This window comes from Lolium rigidum, chromosome 2 (assembly GCF_022539505.1).
Source record: "Lolium rigidum isolate FL_2022 chromosome 2, APGP_CSIRO_Lrig_0.1, whole genome shotgun sequence".
NCBI classification, from domain to species: Eukaryota; Viridiplantae; Streptophyta; class Magnoliopsida; order Poales; family Poaceae; genus Lolium; species Lolium rigidum.
In genome coordinates, this window is record NC_061509.1 from 190,145,877 (window position 1) to 190,168,883 (window position 23,007).

At 44.3% G+C, this 23,007-nt stretch overlaps 1 protein-coding gene across 1 annotated transcript; it reads left to right on the top strand.

Annotated features, from left to right (window-relative positions):
* Positions 1 to 269: 269 nt before the first annotated feature.
* LOC124690405 (xyloglucan galactosyltransferase KATAMARI1 homolog) lies at positions 270 to 21,976 on the top strand. The gene is made up of 4 exons (XM_047223793.1): positions 270 to 679; positions 777 to 1,841; positions 21,178 to 21,224; positions 21,681 to 21,976. The coding sequence occupies exons 1-4, from the start codon at positions 270 to 272 to the stop codon at positions 21,974 to 21,976; spliced, it is 1,818 nt and encodes a 605-aa protein (XP_047079749.1).
* Positions 21,977 to 23,007: the final 1,031 nt, after the last annotated feature.

Consider the following 23,007-nt stretch of genomic DNA (forward strand, 5'->3'; position numbering starts at 1 on the left):
GAATACCAATCCAAGTACTACACGGATGCCAACATATGGCGTCGAATGCCCATCGATCGATGTTTTCCGAGGAATGCAGCACAAACAAAAATTATGATATGCTACCTGGTGTCAAACTCCCCAACTGACACGCTAAAAATACAGCAAGTGACACGGCAATAAGACATCTCCAGTCATTGTTGCCCTTTCTCACAATGCAGGGTAGCGATCCCCTTCAGAGCACCACGAACAGCTATCTCGCCGGATGCTCTCCTAAAGCTAGCCCAGCCATGGAAGCTCACAGCGGCCTCAACAAGTACCTCCTCTATGGCCTCCTCGTCGCCGGCTCATGGCTCTTGCCATGCCTCCTCCACCTCCAGTTCTTCCACATTTCCCTCTTCCGTTACTCGTACCTTTCCTCTCACCGTCGTGCCGGCCCCGCCGCGCTCCCCGTCAATCTGTTCTCTGCCCCGCCACCGGTCGGCGACGATGACACTGCTAAGTCGTCGTGCGAAGGTCGGCGCGTGTACATGCTGGATCTACCCTCGCGGTTTAATCTTCTCCGGGAGTGCGTCGACGGGTCGCCGGCGTTTGAGGACGAGACCAGCGCGTGCGTCATCATGTCCAATGCCGGCCTCGGCCCGGTGCTTGCTCCCGCCGCCGGCAACGGCAACGACCGTGTCATCCCTGACAATGGATGGTAAGCAAAGATACCGACCGTCACGTACGATGGTGGTTTTAAGTTTCATTCTTCGCGTGCTCTGGTTAGTTACACTTACATCTCGATTGAAATGCAGGTTCAACACGGACCATCACGCCCTGGAGGTGATCTTCCACCACCGCATGAGGCGGTACGAGTGCCTCACCGACGACCCGGCGGCGGCGACGGCGGTGTACGTGCCGTACTACGCGGGTCTGGAGCTGAATCACTACAGCTGCGACACCAACGCGTCGGTGCGCGACGCGCCGTCGGCGGAGTTCCTCCGGTGGCTATCGTCGCGGCCGCGGTGGGCGGTGCTCGGCGGGCGCGACCACTTCATGCTGGCGTCCAAGACCACGTGGATGTTCCGGCGCGTGCCCAGCAACGACGACCCCAAAGGGTGCGGCAACGGCTTCCTCGAACGGGCCGAGTGCCTCAACATGACGGTGCTCACCGTCGAGTCCAACATCTGGAACCGCCGGGATATGGCCGTGCCTTACCCGACCTACTTCCACCCTTCGTCCGCCGCCGAGGTGGCCGCGTGGCAGGCTCGCGTTCGTGGGACGCGCCGGCCGTGGCTGTTCGCGTTCGCCGGAGCGCGGCGTCCGAACGGCACGCTGGTCCTCCGTGACCGCCTCATTGACAAGTGCGTCTCCTCGCCGACCCGCTGCGGCATGCTCGACTGCAGCCACGGCCACGCCTGCCGGTCCGCGGAGAAGCTCATGTCCCTCTTCGCCTCCTCCCGTTTCTGCCTGCAGCCGCGTGGCGACTCCTTCATGCGCCGGTCGTCCATCGACGCCGTCGTGGCCGGCTGCATCCCCATTTTCTTCCACGAGGGGTCCACCTTCGAGAAGCAGTACCGATGGCACGAGCCGGACAACAACGGCGGCGACGTCGATGGCCCCCGCCGTTACTCGGTGTTCATCGACGCGGACGACCTCGTGGGAGGGAAGGTGGACATCGAGGAGGTGCTGAGCAGGTACAGTGACGAGGAGGTGGCAGCCATGAGGGAGGAGCTGATCAAGATGATCCCGAGGTTTGTGTACAAGGACCCCAGGGTGAGGTTTGAGGGGGACATGAAGGACGGGTTCGACGTCGCCATGGACGAGGTGATGGCGAGGACGAGGAGGATAAGAAATGGTGAGGATTTGGGATGGGATGTGTAAGTATAGAGCTAAGTAGAATGTCGATGATACTATATGGCTGCGGAAGATATTCAAGACCAAGAATCAAGCTCAACCGGGAGAGGAGACTCACGGCATTTGATCAAGAAGAATGTGAGAGAAAGTGGAACCTCCCACCTTCTTGATCAAATCTCCGTGATTCTATCTGTGTAATAAATAAACGGAGCGACTAAATTCTGCTTGGAGGGATCAAACTCAAGTCGGTATGAAGACGCCAATAATTCCCCACCTTTGAGCAAGAGCTAGCCCATCCATTCACAAAAAATCGTGACACCAGGTCAAGATATTGTGTTCGTCCGGGGCAATGTACTTTAGGTATTCCGTGTTCTTTGCCGAGCGCTCATATGATCTGTTGTTTTTTTGTAATTGTTTTGAGGCACGTCAATTTTGTTGGGGCAATTGCCAAAATGGTCTTTTTAGGCCAAATTCGTGTAGCACAAAAATAAAACAATTTGAAAACGATTAGAACTCAAGTATCTCAGTAACTGTGCGTGTTTTAATTTGGGCCCACGTTGTCAGGTTACTCGTTATTCTAGTTCCAATGTGAGCGCCAACTAGACTGCTTAAAATGTGCATGTTCTTTTTTTTTATCTCTCCATTGTTCAGTCCGACCTAGCACAGTCCATTCCCCATTTTTCTTCTCACCGAATCCCTAGCTCGTGCTCCCAAATCGAAGCTTACCGGCATTGTCCTTGTTGTTGGGATTTGAAGACCTCCCCGGAGATCTGTCACGAGCAAATGCCCTCGTCACCACCACTGCTGAAGCCCGCTCACCTTCGTCACCACCCAGTTTCGCATATCCTCATTTTTTTCGCGCGGTGTCGCACGCTGCAAGCACACTCCGGCCCTCAGGGCCATCGCCGATCGTTTATTGACCCTGATTCCCATCCGGATTGTTGGATTGTCTGATATGAAGTAAGCTTAATTTTATCTGTGTTAGTAATTCTTTTTATATGAAATTTTGGATGACATTGAATTTATACTTTCATATGTATTTCGGGCATTTGAGTGGATTTGATGTTTGTCATTAAAATCATTTACTTTGATAACACCAACTTAGGTTGTACGAGCTTTGCAATATCTGAATTGTATCTGAATTACATCTGAATTTGATAGCGCCTACTCGCTTGTGAGGTGAAAATTTTATACTACAGGTAGGATATTTTTTCAAACATGGTAATGCCATAACTGAATAAAGAAAACTTGACATGACAACATCTTAGATTCAATCACATTGTACAGAAATAAAGAAAATAATTTGGTGTTACACGTAACCATAACATTGGAAGACCACATACTCGATCACACCGCACAAAAATGAAGAAATATAATTTTGTCTTACGCATAACCATACATAGTGTTAGTGAACACGTAACCATACACAGTATTAGTGAACTTATAACGTGTAAATAACTAAGCTCCTAGGTCGCCTCCTAATTTTTGACGAAAAACGGATGGTAGTATTGAGACGAACCACATGGATGCTTCGTCATGATGGTCATAAGTCTACTCGTACCGTAGTGTTGAGCATATTGCAGTACCACCATTGATGTTTATGGTGCTCCAATTTGAAATTGGCCGATGGTATGACTGTCGGACGCGACTTTGTGTAGCATCATTGGATGTTGTAGAACGCAAGTTGTTGACATAACACCAACGAAACACCGTTTCAGTAGTATTACATCCTTAGAGTGGTACAACATAAACATTGCGGGTCCAAGATATACATATATAATTACAACTCCGACCCTTTACAAAAGATCATCACAACCTCCTAAATTTACAATGAGGTAAAACTGCAATTAAAGGTTCAGAAGAACAACTCATAGATTAAACTTATCACTAGCTCTATCTATATATAGGTACTTGGCTTGCTAAAGAAAACTATGACTGCACTCTAGCTACTTAGATTTTAGTATTAGGAAATTGGCGTAACATTTATTCCTTCAGTGTGGCCAAAGAGATTCTGAGGCATTGACCAATTTTGCTCCACATAGACCCACATGGCAGTGAACCCGTAATATTTTATATTGACCAACATTCTTATTTTAAGTACTTCTATTTCTATAGCAACAACTTCCTCTATAGCCTTTCAATTTAGCTACGGTCACCGCACGCGTATGTTGGAGATATGCCCAAGAGGCAATAATAAAGTGGTTATTATATCTTTGTGTTTATGATAAATGTTCGCATACCATGCTATAATTGTATTAACCGAAATATTGATACATGTGCGTTATGTAAACAGAGTCCCTAGTAAGCCTCTTGTATAACTAGCTTGTTGATTAATAGATGATCATAGTTTCATGATCATGAACATTGGATGTTGTTAATAACAAGGTTATGTCATTAGATGAATGATATAATGGACACACCCAAATAAGTGTAGCATTAGATCATGTTATTAAGTTTATTTGCTATAAGCTTCCGATACATACTTATTTAGTCCTTCGACCATGAGATCATGTAAATCACTTATACCGGAAGGGTACTTTGATTACATCAAACGCCACTGCGTAAATGGGTGGTTATAAAGATGAGATTAAATATTTAGAAAGTGTGAGTTGAGGCATATGGATCAAGAGTGGGATTTATCCATTGATACGTCTCAAACGTATCTATAATTTCTTATGTTCCATGCTAGTTTTATGACAATACTCACATGTTTTATATGCACTTTATATCATTTTGATGCATTTTCCGGCACTAACCTATTAACAAGATGCCGAAGCGCCAGTTCTCGTTTTCTACTGTTTTTGGTTTCAGAAATCCTACACCGGAAATATTCTCGGAATTGGACGAAACAAAAGCCCACGGTCTTATTTTCCACGGAGCCTTCCAGAAGTCCGAAGAGGAGACGAAGAGGGGCGACGAGGCGGCCACACCCTAGGGGGGCGCGGCCCCACCCTGGCCGCGCCGCCCTATGGGGTGGGCCCCTCGAGCGTCCCCGACTCTGCCCCTTCGCCTATATAATCTCTCCGTCGCGAAAACCCTAGTGCCGAGAGCCACGATACGAGAAAAGTTACTGAGACGCCGCCGCCGTCAATCCCATCTCGGGGGATTCTGGAGATCGCCTCCGGCACCCTGCCGGAGAGGGGAATCATCACCGGAGGGCTCTACGTCACCATGCCCACCTCCGGACTGATGCGTGAGTAGTTCATCCTTGGACTATGGGTCCATAGCAGTAGCTAGATGGTTGTCTTCTCCTCTTGTGCTATCATGTTTAGATCTTGTGAGCTGCCTATCATGATCAAGGTCATCTATTTGTAATGCTACATGTTGTGTTTGTTGGGATCCGATGAATATTGAATACTATGTCAAGTTGATTATTGATCTATCATATATGTGTTGTTTATGATCTTGCATGCTCTCCGTTGCTAGTAGAGGCTGTGGCCAAGTTGATACTTGTAACTCCAAGAGGGACTATTTATGCTCGATAGTGGGTTCATGTCTCCATTGAATCTGGGGGAGTGACAGCAACCCCTAAGGTTGTGGATGTGCTGTTGCCACTAGGGATAAAACATTGTAAGGGTATATTGCCCCTATGTGTGGTTTTGGTAATTAATGACAACCCCTATGGACTAATGTTTTCATTGAGTTTATATGAAGGAATACTCCATAGGTACTACTTGTACTCCATGTGTTGGATTCAAGTATGGATGCCATGAAGATAAAGGTATACCTTGTGTATTGGCATCAAGATCATCGATACAAGGTTGAGTTGGGCAAGTTCAAGATGAGCATCTTGAGTGGATCACATGCTTGAAGCTTGCCTTCCATTTGGTGATAATGGACATGTGAAGATGTGCATCAATGGAGCTCTCCCATCATAGTGTATGGGGAGCATTTGTGAGTCTTCACAAAGCAACATTGATCAAGTGAGGCATTCCGGCTTGTGTAGAGTTTGAAGAGTTATCATCAAGATCAAGCGGGATGCGCAAGGCAAAGGTATGACCTTGATAGGTTTTCCTTTTACCGGTCTCAAGGTGGCTGATGGGAGACCGGATTATAGGATAGATAACCGCACTATTAAGAGGGGCTTTCGGTTGGGTAACTTGATCACATCGTCTTAGGGAGCTCAACCCTTTGCATACTTTGCATATCCTTATCGCTTCTTGGTGTTTCTATGTGTAAGGTTCTTGAGCTTGTTGCTAGCTTTACAACAAGCCCAAGTTCATCGAAAACGGAGTTCGCATGCATCTTCTATTGCGTTTTCGAGGTTGGGTGATTTTACCGGTTATTCATGATATAAGGTTCTACCTTTTATATTCATGGTAAAATTCCCTCCTACAGATTCTTGAGTTTGCACTTTCTATAGGATAGCATTTGTTGTTATCTTCCAAACAAAATTGGTTTCATTCGAATCGGAGTTCGGGAGCACTAGTTATTAAAGGAAAAGGAAAAAGGAGAAAAGAAGAAAAGGAAGAAAAAGAAAAGAGGGGCAGCCGGCTGGGCGACCGGTCAGGCGGGCCGCACGCCGGCCCACCCGGCCAGCCAACCGGCCTGCCGCCTCACCCGGCCCAGCGCCCGGCGCCCGCCGGCCTGCTCGGCTCCCCGCCCGGCCGACCGGCCTCCTGGCCGGGCCGGGCCTCACTCGCCCCGCGCCAGCCCAGCTCCCCCCGCGCGGCCTTGCGCTATCCGCCGCCCGTGAGCAGCGCGCGCCCCGCCCGGCTGCTGGTCCGGCTGGGCCGGATCCCAGACCGGCCTGTCCGGCCATAGATCCGGTCAGCCGGTCGCCAGGCCGGCTGGGGCGACTTTCAGCCCGTTTTTCCTTTGTTTTTTTTTCCTGTTTTTTTCCCCAACGGTTCTATTTCCCCCTTAGCTATAAATAGGCTTCTTCCACCTTGAGCTTGGGCAGTTCTTCCCCTTTCTTCACCTCCATTGTTGCTCTTGGAAGAACTTGCTCTCCCCTTTGATTCCTCCCATAATTCTTGCTAATTCTTGAGGGATCTAAGAGAGGAGATCTAGATCTACCCTTCCACCAATCCATTTCTTCTCTAAGTGAGGGGAACTCTTGGGATCTAGATCTTGGAGCCTTTTGTTGACTTTCCCCATTGTTCTTCCTCTCCAATCTCATCTTAGCATTTGTTGCTTGGGTGGAATTTGAGAGTGAAGGATTTGAACACCTCTAGTGTTCTTGCTTTGCATCATTGCATAGTGTTGAGCTCTCCACCACGATTAGTTCGAGTGAGAGACCGTGAGCTTGTTACTCTTGGAGGGAAACCTCCTAGTTGGCTTGGTGGTTGGTGCTCCGGTGATCTCTTCAAGAAGATTGTGAAGAGGCCCGGGCTTCTCCTTCGTGGAGCTTGTGAAGCGGTTGTGGAGCTTGCCATCTCCGGAGCGGAGGAAAAGCTAACCATAAGGAAAGAGCCATTACCCTTCGTGGGTGTGGTTCGGAGAATAGGGTGAGCCTTCGTGGCGCGGGGAATCCTTCATGGGACCTCCACTCCTCCAAACGTGACGTACCTTCTTGCAAAGGAAGGGAACACGGGAATACATCCTCGTCTCCGCGTGCCTCGGTTATTTCTATACCCGAGCTCTATTTCCTTGTGATAGCCATCGTGCTTGAAGTACATATATCTTGCTATCACTTGTGCTGCATATATCTTGTGCCTATCTTGCTTAGCTCTAGTTGCTATTGTTACACTTAGTTGAGCTTAGCATATTTAGGGTTTGTGCTTGTAAACTAAACGATAGTTTAATTCCGCATTCTTACAAGACAAATCCGCAAGAGTTTGTAATTGCCTATTCACCCCCCCCTCTAGGCGACATCTCGATCTTTCAAACATCAATGCTTTGTCTAAGGATATTTGTATTGTTTACATTACGCACAGTACTTAATGCAATTGTCCGTTGTTTGCAACTTAATACTGGAAGGGGTGCGGATGCTAACCCGAAGGTGGACTTTTTAGGCATAGATGCATGCTGGATAGCGGTCAATGTTCTTTGTCGTAATGCCCTAAGTAAATCTCATAGTAGTCATCATGATATGTATGTGCATTGTTATGCCCTCTCTATTTTGTCAATTGCCCAACTGTAATTTGTTCACCCAACATGCTATTTATCTTATTGGAGAGACACCACTAGTGAACTGTGGACCCCGGTCCATTCTTTTACATCTGAAATAAAACCTACTGCAATCATTGTTCTCTGATGTTCTTTGCAAACAAACATTATTCTCCACACCATACGTTTAATCCTTTGTTTACAGCAAGCCGGTGAGATTGACAACCTCACTGTTAAGTTGGGGCAAAGTATTTTGATTGTGTTGTGCAGGTTCCACGTTGGCGCCGGAATCCCTGGTATTGCGCCGCACTACACTCCTTCACCAACAACCTTCACGTGATCTTCATATCCTACTGGTTCGATAAACCTTGGTTTCTTATCGAGGAAACTTGCTTGCTTGTACGTATCACACCTTCCTCTTGGGGTTCCCAACGGACGTGTGCTTCACGCGTCATCAAGCTAATTTCTGGCGCCGTTGCCGGGGAGATCAAGACACGCTGCAAGGGGAGTCTCTCACACCCAATCTCTTTACTTTGTTTATTGTCTTGCTTTACTTTATTTTATTTTCTGTTTTGTTTGCTTTCTTTATATCAAAAACACACAAAAAAATTAGTTACTTGTTTTACTTTACTTAATTCTGTCTTGCTTTACTTATTTTTATTGTTAAAATGAATACTCCTGAGAACACTAAGTTGTGTGACTTCACTAGCACAAATAATAATGATTTCATATGCACTCCTATTGCTCCACCTGCTACTACAGCAGAATTTTATGAAATTAAACCTGCTTTTCTAAATCTTGTTATGAGAGAGCAATTTTCTGGTGTTAGTACTGATGATGCCGCTGCCCATCTTAATAATTTTGTTGAACTTTGTGAAATGCAAAAGTATAAGGATGTAGATGGGGACATTATAAAACTGAATTTTTTTTCCTTTCTCCTTAAGAGGAAGAGCTAAAGATTGGTTACTATCTTTGCCTAAGAATAGTATTGATTCATGGACTAAATATAAAGATGCTTTCATTGGAAGATATTATCCTCCTGCTAAAATTATATCTTTGAGAAGTAGCATTATGAATTTTAAGCAATTGGATAATGAACATGTTGCCCAAGCATGGGAAAGAATGAAAACTTTGGTAAAGAATTGCCCTACCCATGGATTGACTACTTGGATGATCATCCAAACCTTTTATGCAGGATTAAATTTTTCTTCGAGGAACCTATTGGATTCAGCTGCTGGAGGTACTTTTATGTCCATCACTTTGGGTGCCTCAACAAAGCTTCTTGATGATATGATGATCAACTACTCTGAATGGCACACTGAAAGGACTCCCCAAGGTAAGAAGGTAAATTCTGTAGAAGAAACCTCCTCCTTGAGTGATAAGATTGATGTTATTATGTCTATGCTTGTTAATGGTAGATCTAATGTTGATCCTAATAATGTTCCTTTAGCTTCATTGGTTGCTCAAGAAGAGCATGTTGATGTGAACTTCATTAAAAATAGTAATTTCAACAACAATGCTTATAGGCATAATTTTGGTAACAACTATAGGCCATATCCTTCTAATAATAGTAATGGTTATGGTAATTCTTATGGTAATTCTTACAACAATAGTAGGAGTGTACCCTCTGGTCTTGAAGTCATGCTTAAAGAATTTATTAGTACACAAACTGCTTTTAACAAATCTGTTGAGGAAAAGCTTGATAAAATTGATATTCTTGCTTCTAAGGTTGATAGTCTTGCTGCTGATGTTGATATTTTAAAGCTCAAAGTTATGCCTAATGAAACTAAAGATATTAAGTCATTTGCTACAGCAAACGCCATACAAGTTCGAATTAATGACAATATTAGAATGATGGCTGAATTGCATGCTAGGTGGGAAAGAGAAGAAAAACTTGCTAAAGAGAATAATGTAGCTGAAGTTTGGACTATTACCACCACTAGTAATGTTGATGCTTCACATGTTTCTAAACCCCCTACTATCAATGGTGAAATAATTGGTGTTGGCAATGTTTCTACTCCTAATACAAAGCGTGCAAAATTGGCTGAAACTGCTGAAACTGTTTGTGATAAAAGTGCTGAAATTTTTCAGAATATTGGGGACAATGATCCCATTGCTTTAGATCATAATGGTTTAGATTTTGATAATTGTAATATCTCTGAAGTTATTAAGTTCTTGCAAAAACTTGCTAGAAGTCCTAATGCTAGTGCTATAAATTTGTCCTTTACAAAACATATCACAAATGCTCTCATTAAAGCTAGAGAAGAGAAATTAAAACTTGAAACTTCTATTCCTAGGAAATTAGAAGATGGTTGGGAGCCCATCATTAAAATGAAGGTCAATGATTTTGATTGTAATGCTTTATGTGATCTTGGTGCAAGTATTTCTGTTATGCCTAAGAAACTCTATGATATGCTTGACTTGCCACCATTGAAATACTGTTATTTGGATATTAATCTTGCTAATAATTCTATAAAGAAACCTTTGGGGAGGATTGATAATGTTCACATTACGGTTAACAATAACCTTGTCCCCGTTGATTTTGTTGTCTTGGATATTGAATGCAATGCATCTTGTCCTATTATTTTGGGAAGACACTTTCTTCGAACTGTTGGTGCTATTATTGATATGAAAGAAGGAAATATTAAATATCAATTCCCTCTTAAGAAAGGTATGGAACACTTCTCTAGAAAGAGAATGAAGTTACCTTTTGATTCTATTATTAGAACAAATTATGATGTTGATGCTTCATCTCTTGATGTTACTTGATTTACACTTTCTGCGCCTAGCTGAAAGGCGTTAAAGAAAAGCGCTTATGGGAGACAACCCATTATTTATTTCTGCAATTTTTGTTTTATATTTGAGTCAAGGTGCTTGTTACTACTGTAGCAATACCTTTGTATCTTTACTTTATTGCATTGTTGTGCCAAGTAAAGTCTTTGATAGTAAGGTTGATACTAGATTTGGATTTCTGCGCAGAAACAGATTTCTAGCTGTCACGAATTTGAGTAGATCTCTCTGTAGAAAACTCTAAAAAATCTGCGAAAATTCATGAGTAATCCTCAGATATGAACGCAACTTTCATTCAATTTGAGCTTCTTCATCTGAGTATGTTAAGTGCCTCGAAAAAATCCATCTTTACGGACTGTTCTGTTTTGACAGATTCTGCCTTTTATTTCACATTGCCTCCTTTACTGTGTTGGAGTGGATTTCTTTGCTACATTAAATTTCAGTAGCCTTGGGTAATGTCCAGAAGTGTTGGGAATGATTGTGTCTTTTCTGAACATGTGAATTTTTGATTATGCACTAACCCTCTAATGAGATTGTTTTGAGTTTGGTGTGGAGGAAGTTTTCAAGGATCAAGAGAGGAGGATGATATAATATGATCAAGAAGAGTGAGAATTCTAAGCTTGGGGATGCCCCCATGGTTCATCCCTGCATATTTCAAGAAGACTCAAGCATCTAAGCTTGGGGATGCCCAAGGCATCCCCTTTTTCATCGACAACTTATCAGGTCACCTCTAGTGAAACTATATTTTTATTCCGTCACATCTTATGTGCTTTACTTGGAGCGTATGTATGTTTTTATTTTTGTTTATGTTTGAATAAATTCGGATCCTAGCATTCCTTGTACGGGAGAAAGACACACTCCGCTTTTTCATATTGAACACTGGTGTTGTTAGTTTTACTTTTAATGTTCATGGCGAAAGCTTAAAGCCGCTTCATTTATTGCTATTTGGTTGGAAACAGAAAATGCTTCATGTGGTAATTGATATATTGTCTTGAATAATTTGATACTTGGCAATTGTTTTGAGTTCTCAAGTAGATCATGTTTAAGCTCTTGCCTCATGTAGTTTAAAACTATTAGTGGAGAACTACCATAGAGCTTGTTGAAATTTGGTTTGCATGATTGGTCTCTCTAAGTCTAGATATTTTCTGGTAAAAGTGTTTGAACAACAAGGAAGATAGTGTAGAGTCTTATAATGCTTGCAATATGTTCTTATGTAAGTTTTGTTGTACCGGTTCATACTTGTGTTTGCTTCAAACAACCTTTCTAGCCAAAGCCTTGTACTGAGAGGGAATGCTTCTCGTGCATCCAAAACCTTGAGCCAAAACTTATGCCATTTGTGTCCACCATAACTACCTACTATGTGATATTTTTCTGCCATTCCAAGTAAATTGTTTGCGTGCTACCTTTAAAAATTCCATTCCTTGTCTTTGCAATACATAGCTCATGGGAAAGTAGCCTAAAAAACTATTGTGGTAATGAATATGTCTCTTATGTATCTTATTTCTTATAAGTTGCTTGCTGAGCGGTAACCATGTTTCTGGGGATGCCATCAAATGTTACACCTTTGTTGAATATCATGTGAGTTGCTATGCATGTTCGTCTTGTTTGAAGTAAGGGAGATTTTCCATGAGTTGAATGGTTTGAGTATGCATATTGTTAGAGAAGAACATTGGGCCGCCAACCAAAGCCATGTATCATGGTGGAAGTTTCAGCTTGGACATTAATCCTCAAATCTCTTATGAGAATATTATCTGTTGTTGAATGCATAAAGCATAAAAGAGGAGTCCATTATCTGTTTTCTATGTTGTCCTGGTATGGATGTCCTCAAGTTGAGATCTATCAAAATCGAGAAATCAAATGCCTTTATCTCCTTGGACCTTTGTACAGGTGGCATAGAGGTACCCCTTTGTGACACTTGGTTGAAACATATGTAATGCAATGATAACCCATGAAAATCCGAGCTAATTAGGACAAGGTGCGAGCACTATTGGTATTCGATGCATGAGGCTTGCAACTTATAGGATGTTTTATGCATAACACATATGAATTATTACTACCGTTGACAAAATTGTTTCCATGTTTTCAAAATAAAAAGCTCTAGCACATAAGTAATCCCTGCTTCCCTCTGCGAAGGGCCTTTCTTTTACTTTATGTTGAGTCGGTTTACCTACTTCTTTCTATCTTAGAAGCAAACACTTGTGTCAACTATGTGCATTGATTCTTACATACTTGCTTATTTGCACTCATCATATTACTTTGTATTGACAATTATCCATGAGATATACATGTTGAAAGTTGAAAGCAACTGCTGAAACTTATATCTTCCCTTGTATTGCTTCAAAACCTTATATTAAGAATCTATTGCTTTATGAGTTAACTCTTATGCAAGACTTATTGATGCTTGTCTTGAAAGTACTATTCATGAAAAGTCTTTGCTATATGATTCAGTTGTTTAGTAATTATCTTTACCATTGCTTTGAATCACTTCATTCATCTCATATGCTTTACAATAGTATTGATCAAGATTATGATAGTAGCATGTCACTTCAGAAATTATCCTTGTTATCATTTACCTACTCGAGGGCGAGTAGGAACTAAGCTTTGGGATGCTTGATACGTCTCAAACGTATCTATAATTTCTTATGTTCCATGCTAGTTTTATGACAATACTCACATGTTTTATATGCACTTTATATCATTTTGATGCATTTTCCGGCACTAACCTATTAACAAGATGCCGAAGCGCAAGTTCCTGTTTTCTGCTGTTTTTGGTTTCAGAAATCCTACACAGGAAATATTCTCGGAATTGGACGAAACAAAAGCCCACGGTCTTATTTTCCACGGAGACTTCTAGAAGTCCGAAGAGGAGACGAAGAGCGGCGACGAGGCGGCCACACCCTAGGGGGGCGCGGCCCCACCCCTGGCCGCGCCGCCTGATACGTCTCAAATGTATCCGTAATTTCTTATGTTCCATGCTACTTTTATGACAATACTCACATGTTTTATACACACTTTACATCATTATTATGCATTTTCCGGCACTAACCTATTGACAAGATGCCGAAGCGTCGGTTCTCGTTTTGTGCTGTTTTTGGTTTCAGAAATCCTACAAAGGAAATATTCTCGGAATTGGACGAAATCAACGCCCAGGGTCTTATTTTTCCACGGAGCTTCCAGAAGACCGAAGAGCATACGAAGTGGGGCCACGAGGTGGCCAGACCACAAGGCGGCGCGGCCAAGGAGGGGCCCGCGCCGCCCTATGGTGTGGGCCCCTCGTGCCTCCTCCGACTCTGCCCTTCCGCCTACTTAAACTCTCCGTCGCGAAAACCCTATTACCGAGAGCCACGATACGGAAATAGTTCCAGAGACGCCGCCGCCGCCAATCCCATCTCGGGGGATTCAGGAGATCGCCTCCGGCACCCTGCCGGAAAGGGGAATCATCTCCCGGAGGACTCTACATCACCATGATCGCCTCCGGACTGATGTGTGAGTAGTTCATCCTTGGACTATGGGTCCATAGCAGTAGCTAGATGGTTGTCTTCTCCTCTTGTGCCATCATGTTAGATCTTGTGAGCTGCCTATCATGATCAAGATCGTCTATTTGTAATGCTACATGTTGTGTTTGTTGGGATCCGATGAATATGGAATACTATGTCAAGTTGATTATCAATCTATCATATATGTGTTGTTTATGTTCTTGTATGCTCTCCGTTGCTAGTAGAGGCTCTGGCCAAGTTGATACTTGTGACTCCAAGAGGGAGTATTTATGCTCGATAGTGGGTTCATGCCTCCATTGAATCTGGGACAGTGACAGAAAGTTCTAAGGTTGTGGATGTGCGTTGCCACTAGGGATAAAACATCAATGCTTTGTCTAAGGATATTTGTGTTGATTACATTACGCACCATACTTAATGCAATTGTCTGTTGTTTGCAACTTAATACTGGAAGGGGTGCGGATGCTAACCCGAAGGTGGACTTTTTAGGCATAGATGCATGCTTGATAGCGGTCTATGTACTTTGTCGTAATGCCCTGATTAAATCTCATAGTAGTCATCATGATATGTATGTGCATTGTTATGCCCTCTGTATTTTTCAATTGCCCAACTGTAATTTGTTCACCCAACATGCTATTTCTTATTGGAGAGACACCACTAGTGAACTGTGGACTGATACGTCTCCGACGTATCGATAATTTCTTATGTTCCATGCCACATTATTGATGATATCTACATGTTTTATACATACTTTATGTCATATTTATGCGTTTTCCGGAACTAACCTATTGACGAGATGCCGAAGGGCTAGTTGCTGTTTTCTGCTGTTTTTGGTTCCAGAAATCCTAGTAAGGAAATATTCTCGGAATCGGGCGAAATCAACGCCCAGCATCCTATTTTTCCACGAAGCTTCCAGAACACCCGAGAGAGGCCGCAGAGGGGGCCACTCGGGCCCCGGATGACGGGCCGGCGCAGCCCTAGGGGGGGGCGCCCCCTAGTGTGTCGTCGCCTCGTCGACCCTCCGACTCCGCCTCTTCGCCTATATAAAGGTCCCTGACCTAAAAACCTCGACACGTTCGATGAAACCAAAGAAAACCTTCCAGAGCCGCCGCCATCGCGAAGCCAAGATCTGGGGGACAGGAGTCTCTGTTCCGGCACGCCGCCGGGACGGGGAAGTGCCCCCGGAAGGCTTCTCCATCGACACCACCGCCATCTTCATCAACGCTGCTGTCTCCCATGAGGAGGGATTAGTTCTCCATCGAGGCTAAGGGGCTGTACCGGTAGCTATGTGGTTCATCTCTCTCCTATGTACTTCAATACAATAATCTCATGAGCTGCCTTACATGATTGAGATTCATATGATGATGCTTGTAATCTAGATGTCATTATGCTAGTCAAGTGGGTTTTACTTATGTGATCTCCGGAGACTCCTTGTCCCACGTGTGTAAAGGTGACGAGTGTGTGCACCGTGTGGGTCTCTTAGGCTATATTTCACGTAATACTTATTCACTGTTATGAATGGCATAGTGAAGTGCTTATTTATATCCCTTTATGATTGCAATGTGTTTTGTATCACAATTTATCCGTGTGCTACTCTAGTGATGTTATTAAAGTAGTTTATTCCTCCCGCACGGTGTAATGGTGACGAGTGTGTGCATCGTGTAGTACTTGGCGTAGGCTATGATTGTGATCTCTTGTAGATTATGAAGTTAACTATTGCTATGATGGTATTGATGTGATCTATGCCTCCTTTCGTAGTGTGAAGGTGATAGTGTGCATGCTATGTTAGTACTTGGTTTGGTTATGTTGATCTGTTATGCACTCTAAGGTTATTTAAATATGAACATTGAATATTGTGGAGCTTGTTAACTCCGGCATTGAGGGTTCGTGTAATCCTACACGGTTAGTGGTGTTCATCATCCAACAAGAGGGTGTAGAGTCTAGCATCTATCTATTTATTATGTTATGTGATCAATGTTGAGAGTGTCCACTAGTGAAAGTATGATCCCTAGGCCTTGTTCCTAAATACTGCTATCGCTGTTTGTTTACTGTTTTACTGCATCTTTACTTCATGCGATATTACTACCATCAACCACACGCCAGCAAGCACTTTTCTGGCGCCGTTACTACTGCTCATATATATTCATACCACCTGTATTTCACTATCTCTTCGCCGAACTAGTGCACCTATTAGGTGTGTCGGGGACACAAGAGACTTCTTGCTTTGTGGTTGCAGGGTTGCATGAGAGGGATATCTTTGACCTCTTCCTCCCTGAGTTCGATAAACCTTGGGTGATCCACTTAAGGGAAACTTGCTGTTGTTCTACAAACCTCTGCTCTTGGAGGCCCAACACTGTCTACAAGAATAGAAGCTCCCGTAGACATCATGGACCCCGGTCCATTCTTTTACATCTGAAATACAATCTACTGCAAACTCTGTTCTCTACTGTTCTTCACAAACAAACATCATTTTCCACACCATACATTTAATCCTTTGTTTACAGCAAGCCGGTGAGATTGAGAACCTCACTGTTAAGTTGGGGCAAAGTATTTTGATTGTGTTGTGCAGGTTCCACGTTGGCGCCGGAATCCCTGGTGTTGCGCCGCACTACAATCCGTCACCAACAACCTTCGCGTGGCCCTTGACTCCTACTGGCTCGATAACCTTGGTTTCTTACTGAGGGAAAACTTGCTGTTGTACGCATCACACCTTCCTCTTGGGGTTCCCAACGGACGTGTGCTTCACGCGTTATCACCGCCCTATGGGGTGGGCCCCTCGAGCGTCCCCCCGACTCTGCCCCTTCGCCTATATAATCTCTCCGTCGCGAAAACCCTAGTACCGAGAGCCACGATACGAGAAAAGTTACTGAGACGCCGCCGCCGTCAATCCCATCTCGGGGGATTCTGGAGATCGCCTCCGGCACCCTGCCGGAGAGGGGAATCATCACCGGAGGGCTCTACGTCACCATGCCCACCTCCGGACTGATGCGTGAGTAGTTCATCCTTGGACTATGGGTCCATAGCAGTACCTAGATGGTTGTCTTCTCCTCTTGTGCTATCATGTTTAGATCTTGTGAGCTGCCTATCATGATCAAGGTCATCTATTTGTAATGCTACATGTTGTGTTTGTTGGGATCCGATGAATATGGAATACTATGTCAAGTTGATTATTGATCTATCACATATGTGTTGTTTATGATCTTGCATGCTCTCCGTTGCTAGTAGAGGCTCGGCCAAGTTGATACTTGTAACTCCAAGAGGGAGTATTTATGCTCGATAGTGGGTTCATGTCTCCATTGAATGCGGGGAGTGACATCAACCTCTAAGGTTGTGGATGTCTCTGTTGCCACTAGGGATAAAACATCAATGCTTTGTCTAAGGATATTTGTATTGTTTACATTACGCACAATACTTAATGCAATTGTCTGTTGTTTGCAACTTAATACTGGAAGGGGTGCGGATGCTAACCCGAAGGTGGACTTTTTGGCATAGATGCATGCTGGATAGCGGTCTATGTTCTTTGTCGTAATGCCCTAAGTAAATCTCATAGTAGTCATCATGATATGTATGTGCATTGTTATGCCCTCTCTATTTTGTCAATTGCCCAACTGTAATTTGTTCACCCAACATGCTATTTATCTTATTGGAGAGACACCAGTAGTGAACTGTGGACCCCGGTCCATTTTTTTACATCTGAAATACAACCTACTGCAATCATTGTTCTCTGATGTTCTTTGCAAACAAACATCATTCTCCACACCATACGTTTAATCCTTTGTTTACAGCAAGCCGGTGAGATTGACAACCTCACTTTTAAGTTGGGGCAAAGTATTTTGATTGTGTTGTGCAGGTGACAAGGGATTAACTTATCAATGCCTACGGGTTGTAGACTAGGATTTAGTTGGAAGTAGAGGGCAAGTAGATCTCGAAGGTTTCAGCCGAAAAGTACTCGACGATTATGAAAACTTGGGTTTGAGAGACAATGATTCGATGCTTTCTTTGTCCCTCGACTCCCCCTTATATAGGAGGTGGAGTCGAGAGATTCGTCTTGTACAAGTTACAGAGTCCGGGAGGGTTTACAACTCATCCCGCAAGATTACAAACATCATCTCTATTACAATTCTAACTTCCCTTAATATCAACTTGGGCTTCCGAATCTTCATATTCTTCGGGTCGTGGGCCTTCAGTAAACCCAGGGTACTATCTTCGGCAGGCCCATTGGGGATGCCTATGTCAGTAGCCCCCGAGATTTTGCTTGAATCGTAGAGTCAGGGAAAATCTCCACTATTTATATTTACTCGACAACTTTAAACTTTTCTGTATTTCTTCATATGAATTTCTATATTGTACAGGGATAATGGTAATTGGGGCTAGTCCATCTGACGGATCAGGTACTAGTTAACTGCTCTAGTGGCAATCCGCAAAAACCTACTTCAAGATCACGTCCCCGGACCTGATCTCGGGATACTGGTGTAAACTTCGACAGGTGCCGCTTAAGGTCTTACCATTCCGTCGAGTCCCGAGTCATATTTATCGGGTACCTAACGCGTCCGTTAGGATTTTTCTTCGTATCCGTTGATACGGATAGAAGTAGCAAACCGACATCGGAGACGGCGCCACGCCACACGGAACGGATGCGGGGTCTTACCTTCGCAAATTTGCGGCATTCGGAAATTGTTCGCAACTTTGGCGTTACGAGAATATATTGTCGAGTGCTTATTCGGCTGTTGGAATGGCACATTTTATTGAGTCAACGGATGACTTATATTGCTCTCCCGATGGGAGTATATGTAGAGTTACTTATAACTCGAAATATACTCTCTTGTTCTTCTACCTTTTTTTTAAATTTCATCGGGCACGCGGACAGCTTTCCCGATGGGAGTAGCCCCCGAGGCTACAGCCAAAGACTTGTACTTGGGTGTAGGCTCCACGCCTTATGCCGCTATATTTTCTTTTTCTCCCGATATTTTCAAATCGCGAACAGCGCTCCCGATGGGAGTAGCCCCCGAGGCTATGAACAAATATTTGTATTTGATCATAGGCTCCCACCATTTCTATTTTGTCTTTCTCGAATTTTTCAATTTTCCAAAGTAGCTCCCGAGCATTTGATCAAAAACTTGTATTTGATCAAAGGCTCTCCAATATTATTTACCGTCGCCACTTTTATGAAGCTGTTGAGTCGAAATTTTTTTTCCTTGCCAAAGTGATGTCATTGCTGACGATAGCCACTACCTTAATTCCTGGAAATCGCGAGATGCTCCCTCTCGCTGCCTTGCGGGCCCAATTTTCGCATTATATTGACACGTCGTGGAAGTGGGGGACACACGTTCTCCACTTTTCCTGGCGCACGCACTGTAACTCCATCAAGGTGAAATTACGTTTTACCCCTGTTCCACGTGTATATCATCTGCCATAGACTTTTTCCATCCAACGGTGCGCCGCTTCGCCACACCTCTATATAAGATCCCCTTCTTCTTCCTCGAGCACATCCGCTCGCGCCGTTTTCTTGCTCTCCTCTGCAAAAACTCCTCTTGCGCCCCACAGTTCCCTGAGCTCATCTTCTTCCAAGCTGCATTCCTGCGCCATTGTTAATGCCACCGCGTAGATTGACCAGACACAGCACGCCAGAATCGACGATGGCTTCCGTGGATCTGGGAAGCGCCGAGTGGGAGAGATCCAAAATCTCCACCCAAGACATCAACCTCCTGAAGAAACTGAGGATCAGCAAGAAACCCAAGGCGCTGTGCTTCCCCAGCGAAGAAAGCTACCCAACCCCTCCAATGGAGTATCGGGTTAGTTTTGTCGACCATCTCATCCGGCCTTTCTGCCCCCATTCACCCTTTCCTTCGAGGATTGCTTTTTGTTTACGGTCTGCAACTTCATCACCTTACGCCCAATTCCATCCTCCACATTTCCATTTTCATCACCCTCTGCGAAGCCTTCCTTGGCGTCCAGCCTAACTGGGCGCTATGGAAGCGCATTTTCTTTTGTCGCCGCAATGGCTCTCCCAATGTCGCCTATAATATAGGCGGCGTTGTTATCTGCGTTCGCCCCGATGTCGAGTATTTCGACGTCAAATTCCCTGACTCGAGTTCAAGGGTGGCGCAAGAAGTGGCTGTACATCCATGAGGAGAACCATGGATGTGCTTGAAGACAATATTCCTCCTTTTGACGGTGCCGAGAAAATCTATCGCCGCCGCTCTCGGGATGCGAGAGGCTACCGAAGAAGAAAAAATGTCGACGGAGGCATTGATGACTCGCATCCACGGGTTGCAAAATACTCGCGGCAAAGAGCTATCAGGTATCCAAATCACAGTGTATTTCCTTAGAATCAGAGTGCAGCCTCTTCAGGCTCGCAAATACCCTCTCTGGAAATATGCTGGCGACAAGGATGCGGATCGGTTGTCGGTGGACTTAGAGGTCAAGGACTTAGAGAAACTTGTCCGGAAAATTTCCTCCCTCAGCAAAAAAGATCCTGTCCCTTCTTCTTGTCGCGTAAAACCATACAGCGCCACCAATGCGCTTCCCGAGGTAACCTTTGTCGACTTTGCTCATTTTGATTTTCCATCCTTTGCATAACTCTTTTGCTGACATCCCCCCTTGTTTTCATATAGAACCATCCAAATCTTGTCTCGCTACCCCCCCTTCCTGAAGGTGGAGAAGTCGAAGAACGTGCTGTTGTCAATGAAGACAACCAAGATGCTGCTGTCCCTGATAGTGAACCCGCAGGTTCTCGAAAATCTGCGGGATCTTCTGAAAAGGAAGCTGAATCAGAGGGTACCACGTCGGCACAGTCTCCTCCTCCTGCTGTTTCTCCAAAGAACAAAAGGAAAAGGACTGAAGTCGAAGATTCCGGCACCTCCAAAGCCGAAGAAGCTGCTCCTTCACGCCAGAAGGCAGCTTTTGATCCATACCTTGAAGCCCTCGTCAGCTCGTGAGTTATCTTTTTGTTTATCCTTGTTTTGCTACTCGAAGATTTTTGTCTATCTTGCTTTTTTTTTACACTGCCGCCATTTAATCGCAGTGGTGACGAGGAAGAAATTCCAACTACTGATGCGACTGCTCGAACGAGTACGTCGCATACTCTAGTTGTTTCCGAGGTGCCAGTTGAAGGAGAAGAATCTTCGCCTCCTCAACAAAACCTCGACGCTCCTACTCCTCCTGCAAGCCCCCTTGTCCCTTTACCAAAAAGGACAAGGGTTGAAACAATCCCGGAGCCTACCTTACAATTGGGTAGCTCCTCGAATCCTCTTTTGGATGATGTAAGTCCTTAATATCTTTTTGTCCTTGTCTATTTTTCTCTGTTTGTTTCTTTGTGCCATCATGTTTTTTCCCATACCGACGCTCTCTTTCTTTATCCTTCTTTGACAGCCTATGATCAAAGAACTTATTCGCATTGGTGCCCAATTTGTTGGGTACCACGAGTATGCCAACAAGACCGAAGGTAATGACTCCCTGCTTGCCTTTGTTTATGACTTCTTGCTCCTGTTGTATCGCAATTTTGACTATGTTTAACTATTTCGGCAGAAAAACTTGCGGAGGCCAACAAACTTGCCGACACGCTTGCTCAGAAATTAGAGCAGAGTGAGGCTGCTCGCAAGAAGGCCGAATCTGATGCTGGCAAAGCTAGGGCAGAGGCTGATAAGGCCAAGGCAGAAGCTGCTGGTGTCGAAGATCTCGAGAAGAGACTTCATGATGCCGAAACTTCCTTGGTCGATCATAAAACCGCGCAGGCTGCTCGTGAAAAAGCGATCCTCAAGCGCTTGAACTCGCAGAATCGGCGATTTGTCAGTAAGTTTTTTGATCTATTTTGTCTTCTTTAGATTTGCTTTTCCTTACTTGCTTGTCGACCAACATATGTTTTCCTCAACAGGTAAAACGAACCAAGAATTTGAGCTTGAAGATCCCGACAACGATCCTCTTCTCGACGCACTCTCTGTCCTTGAGTTTCATGGAACAGAAACTCGTGAAGGCATTGAACAGGCCGAAACAGGATTGTCGCGGCTATTCCCTTACTTCTTCCCGAAGAAAAAGGAACCCGCTACTTTCCTTGCTCTTGCCAAGGAGTTCAATCCACCAGAAGATCTTGCACTGAAGATGCACCAAGAGAATATGAAGATTGATGTCGAAAGTACTGTCGCCTTAATTGCAGATAGCCAACAAACGATCGACTGGACTGAAGTGGGCGACACACAATAAATGGAGACCACTAAGTGGCGATCACTGATCAAAGCTGCGAAGCCCAACACGAAGAAAATCCTTGCCTATCTTGGAATCAAGCCAACTTCAACTCCTAGCTCGTCGAAGCCGGAGGTCTAGTTGAATGCCCTGTCTTTTCTTTTCTTTATTTTTTGTTTCTTAGATATTGTCGCCATAATAGTTTTGGCGACAATAGTCGTAGTAGTTCTTTTGAAGAACTCCTCCTGTAATATCCTTGTAAATTTCCTGAAGATCAATGGAATTCTTATCTTGCGCGATCATTTGATGTTGAAATTTTCTTTTCCAGTTGATATTTGATAACTACTCCGCCAATCCTTGTCCTGCTGATACTTCGCCTGCTTCTTCCTTCTCGAAGAAAACCCTTATCGATGACAACCTTATCGAAGATTCTTCAAGCAAACATTTGTCGCCCGATTTGCAAGAACTTCGCCAACAACTTCAATCCATGAAAAAGCAAATGCTTGTACTAATGGAACAGTCTCGAAGATCTTCGGAGGGAGAAAAATTGCTCTTCAACAGGCTCGAGATGCTATTGCTGCAAAAGAGGCCGCGGTTGCTGAGGCCACCGAAGCTTCTTCTCGAGAAAATTATATGCTTCAACTAATGACTGACGCCAGCCTGGACATGACAGGTA

What these genes read in the sequence shown, in the direction of transcription:
- LOC124690405 (XM_047223793.1), top strand. Translation starts at nt 270, where the DNA reads ATGGAAGCTCACAGCGGCCTCAACAAGTACCTCCTCTATGGCCTCCTC. An exon ending in GTCATCCCTGACAATGGATG is followed by an intron (nt 680 to 776) that starts GTAAGCAAAGAT and finishes ATTGAAATGCAG; the next exon opens with GTTCAACACGGACCATCACG. An exon ending in TGATGCGACTGCTCGAACGA is followed by an intron (nt 21,225 to 21,680) that starts GTACGTCGCATA and finishes CTATTTCGGCAG; the next exon opens with AAAAACTTGCGGAGGCCAAC.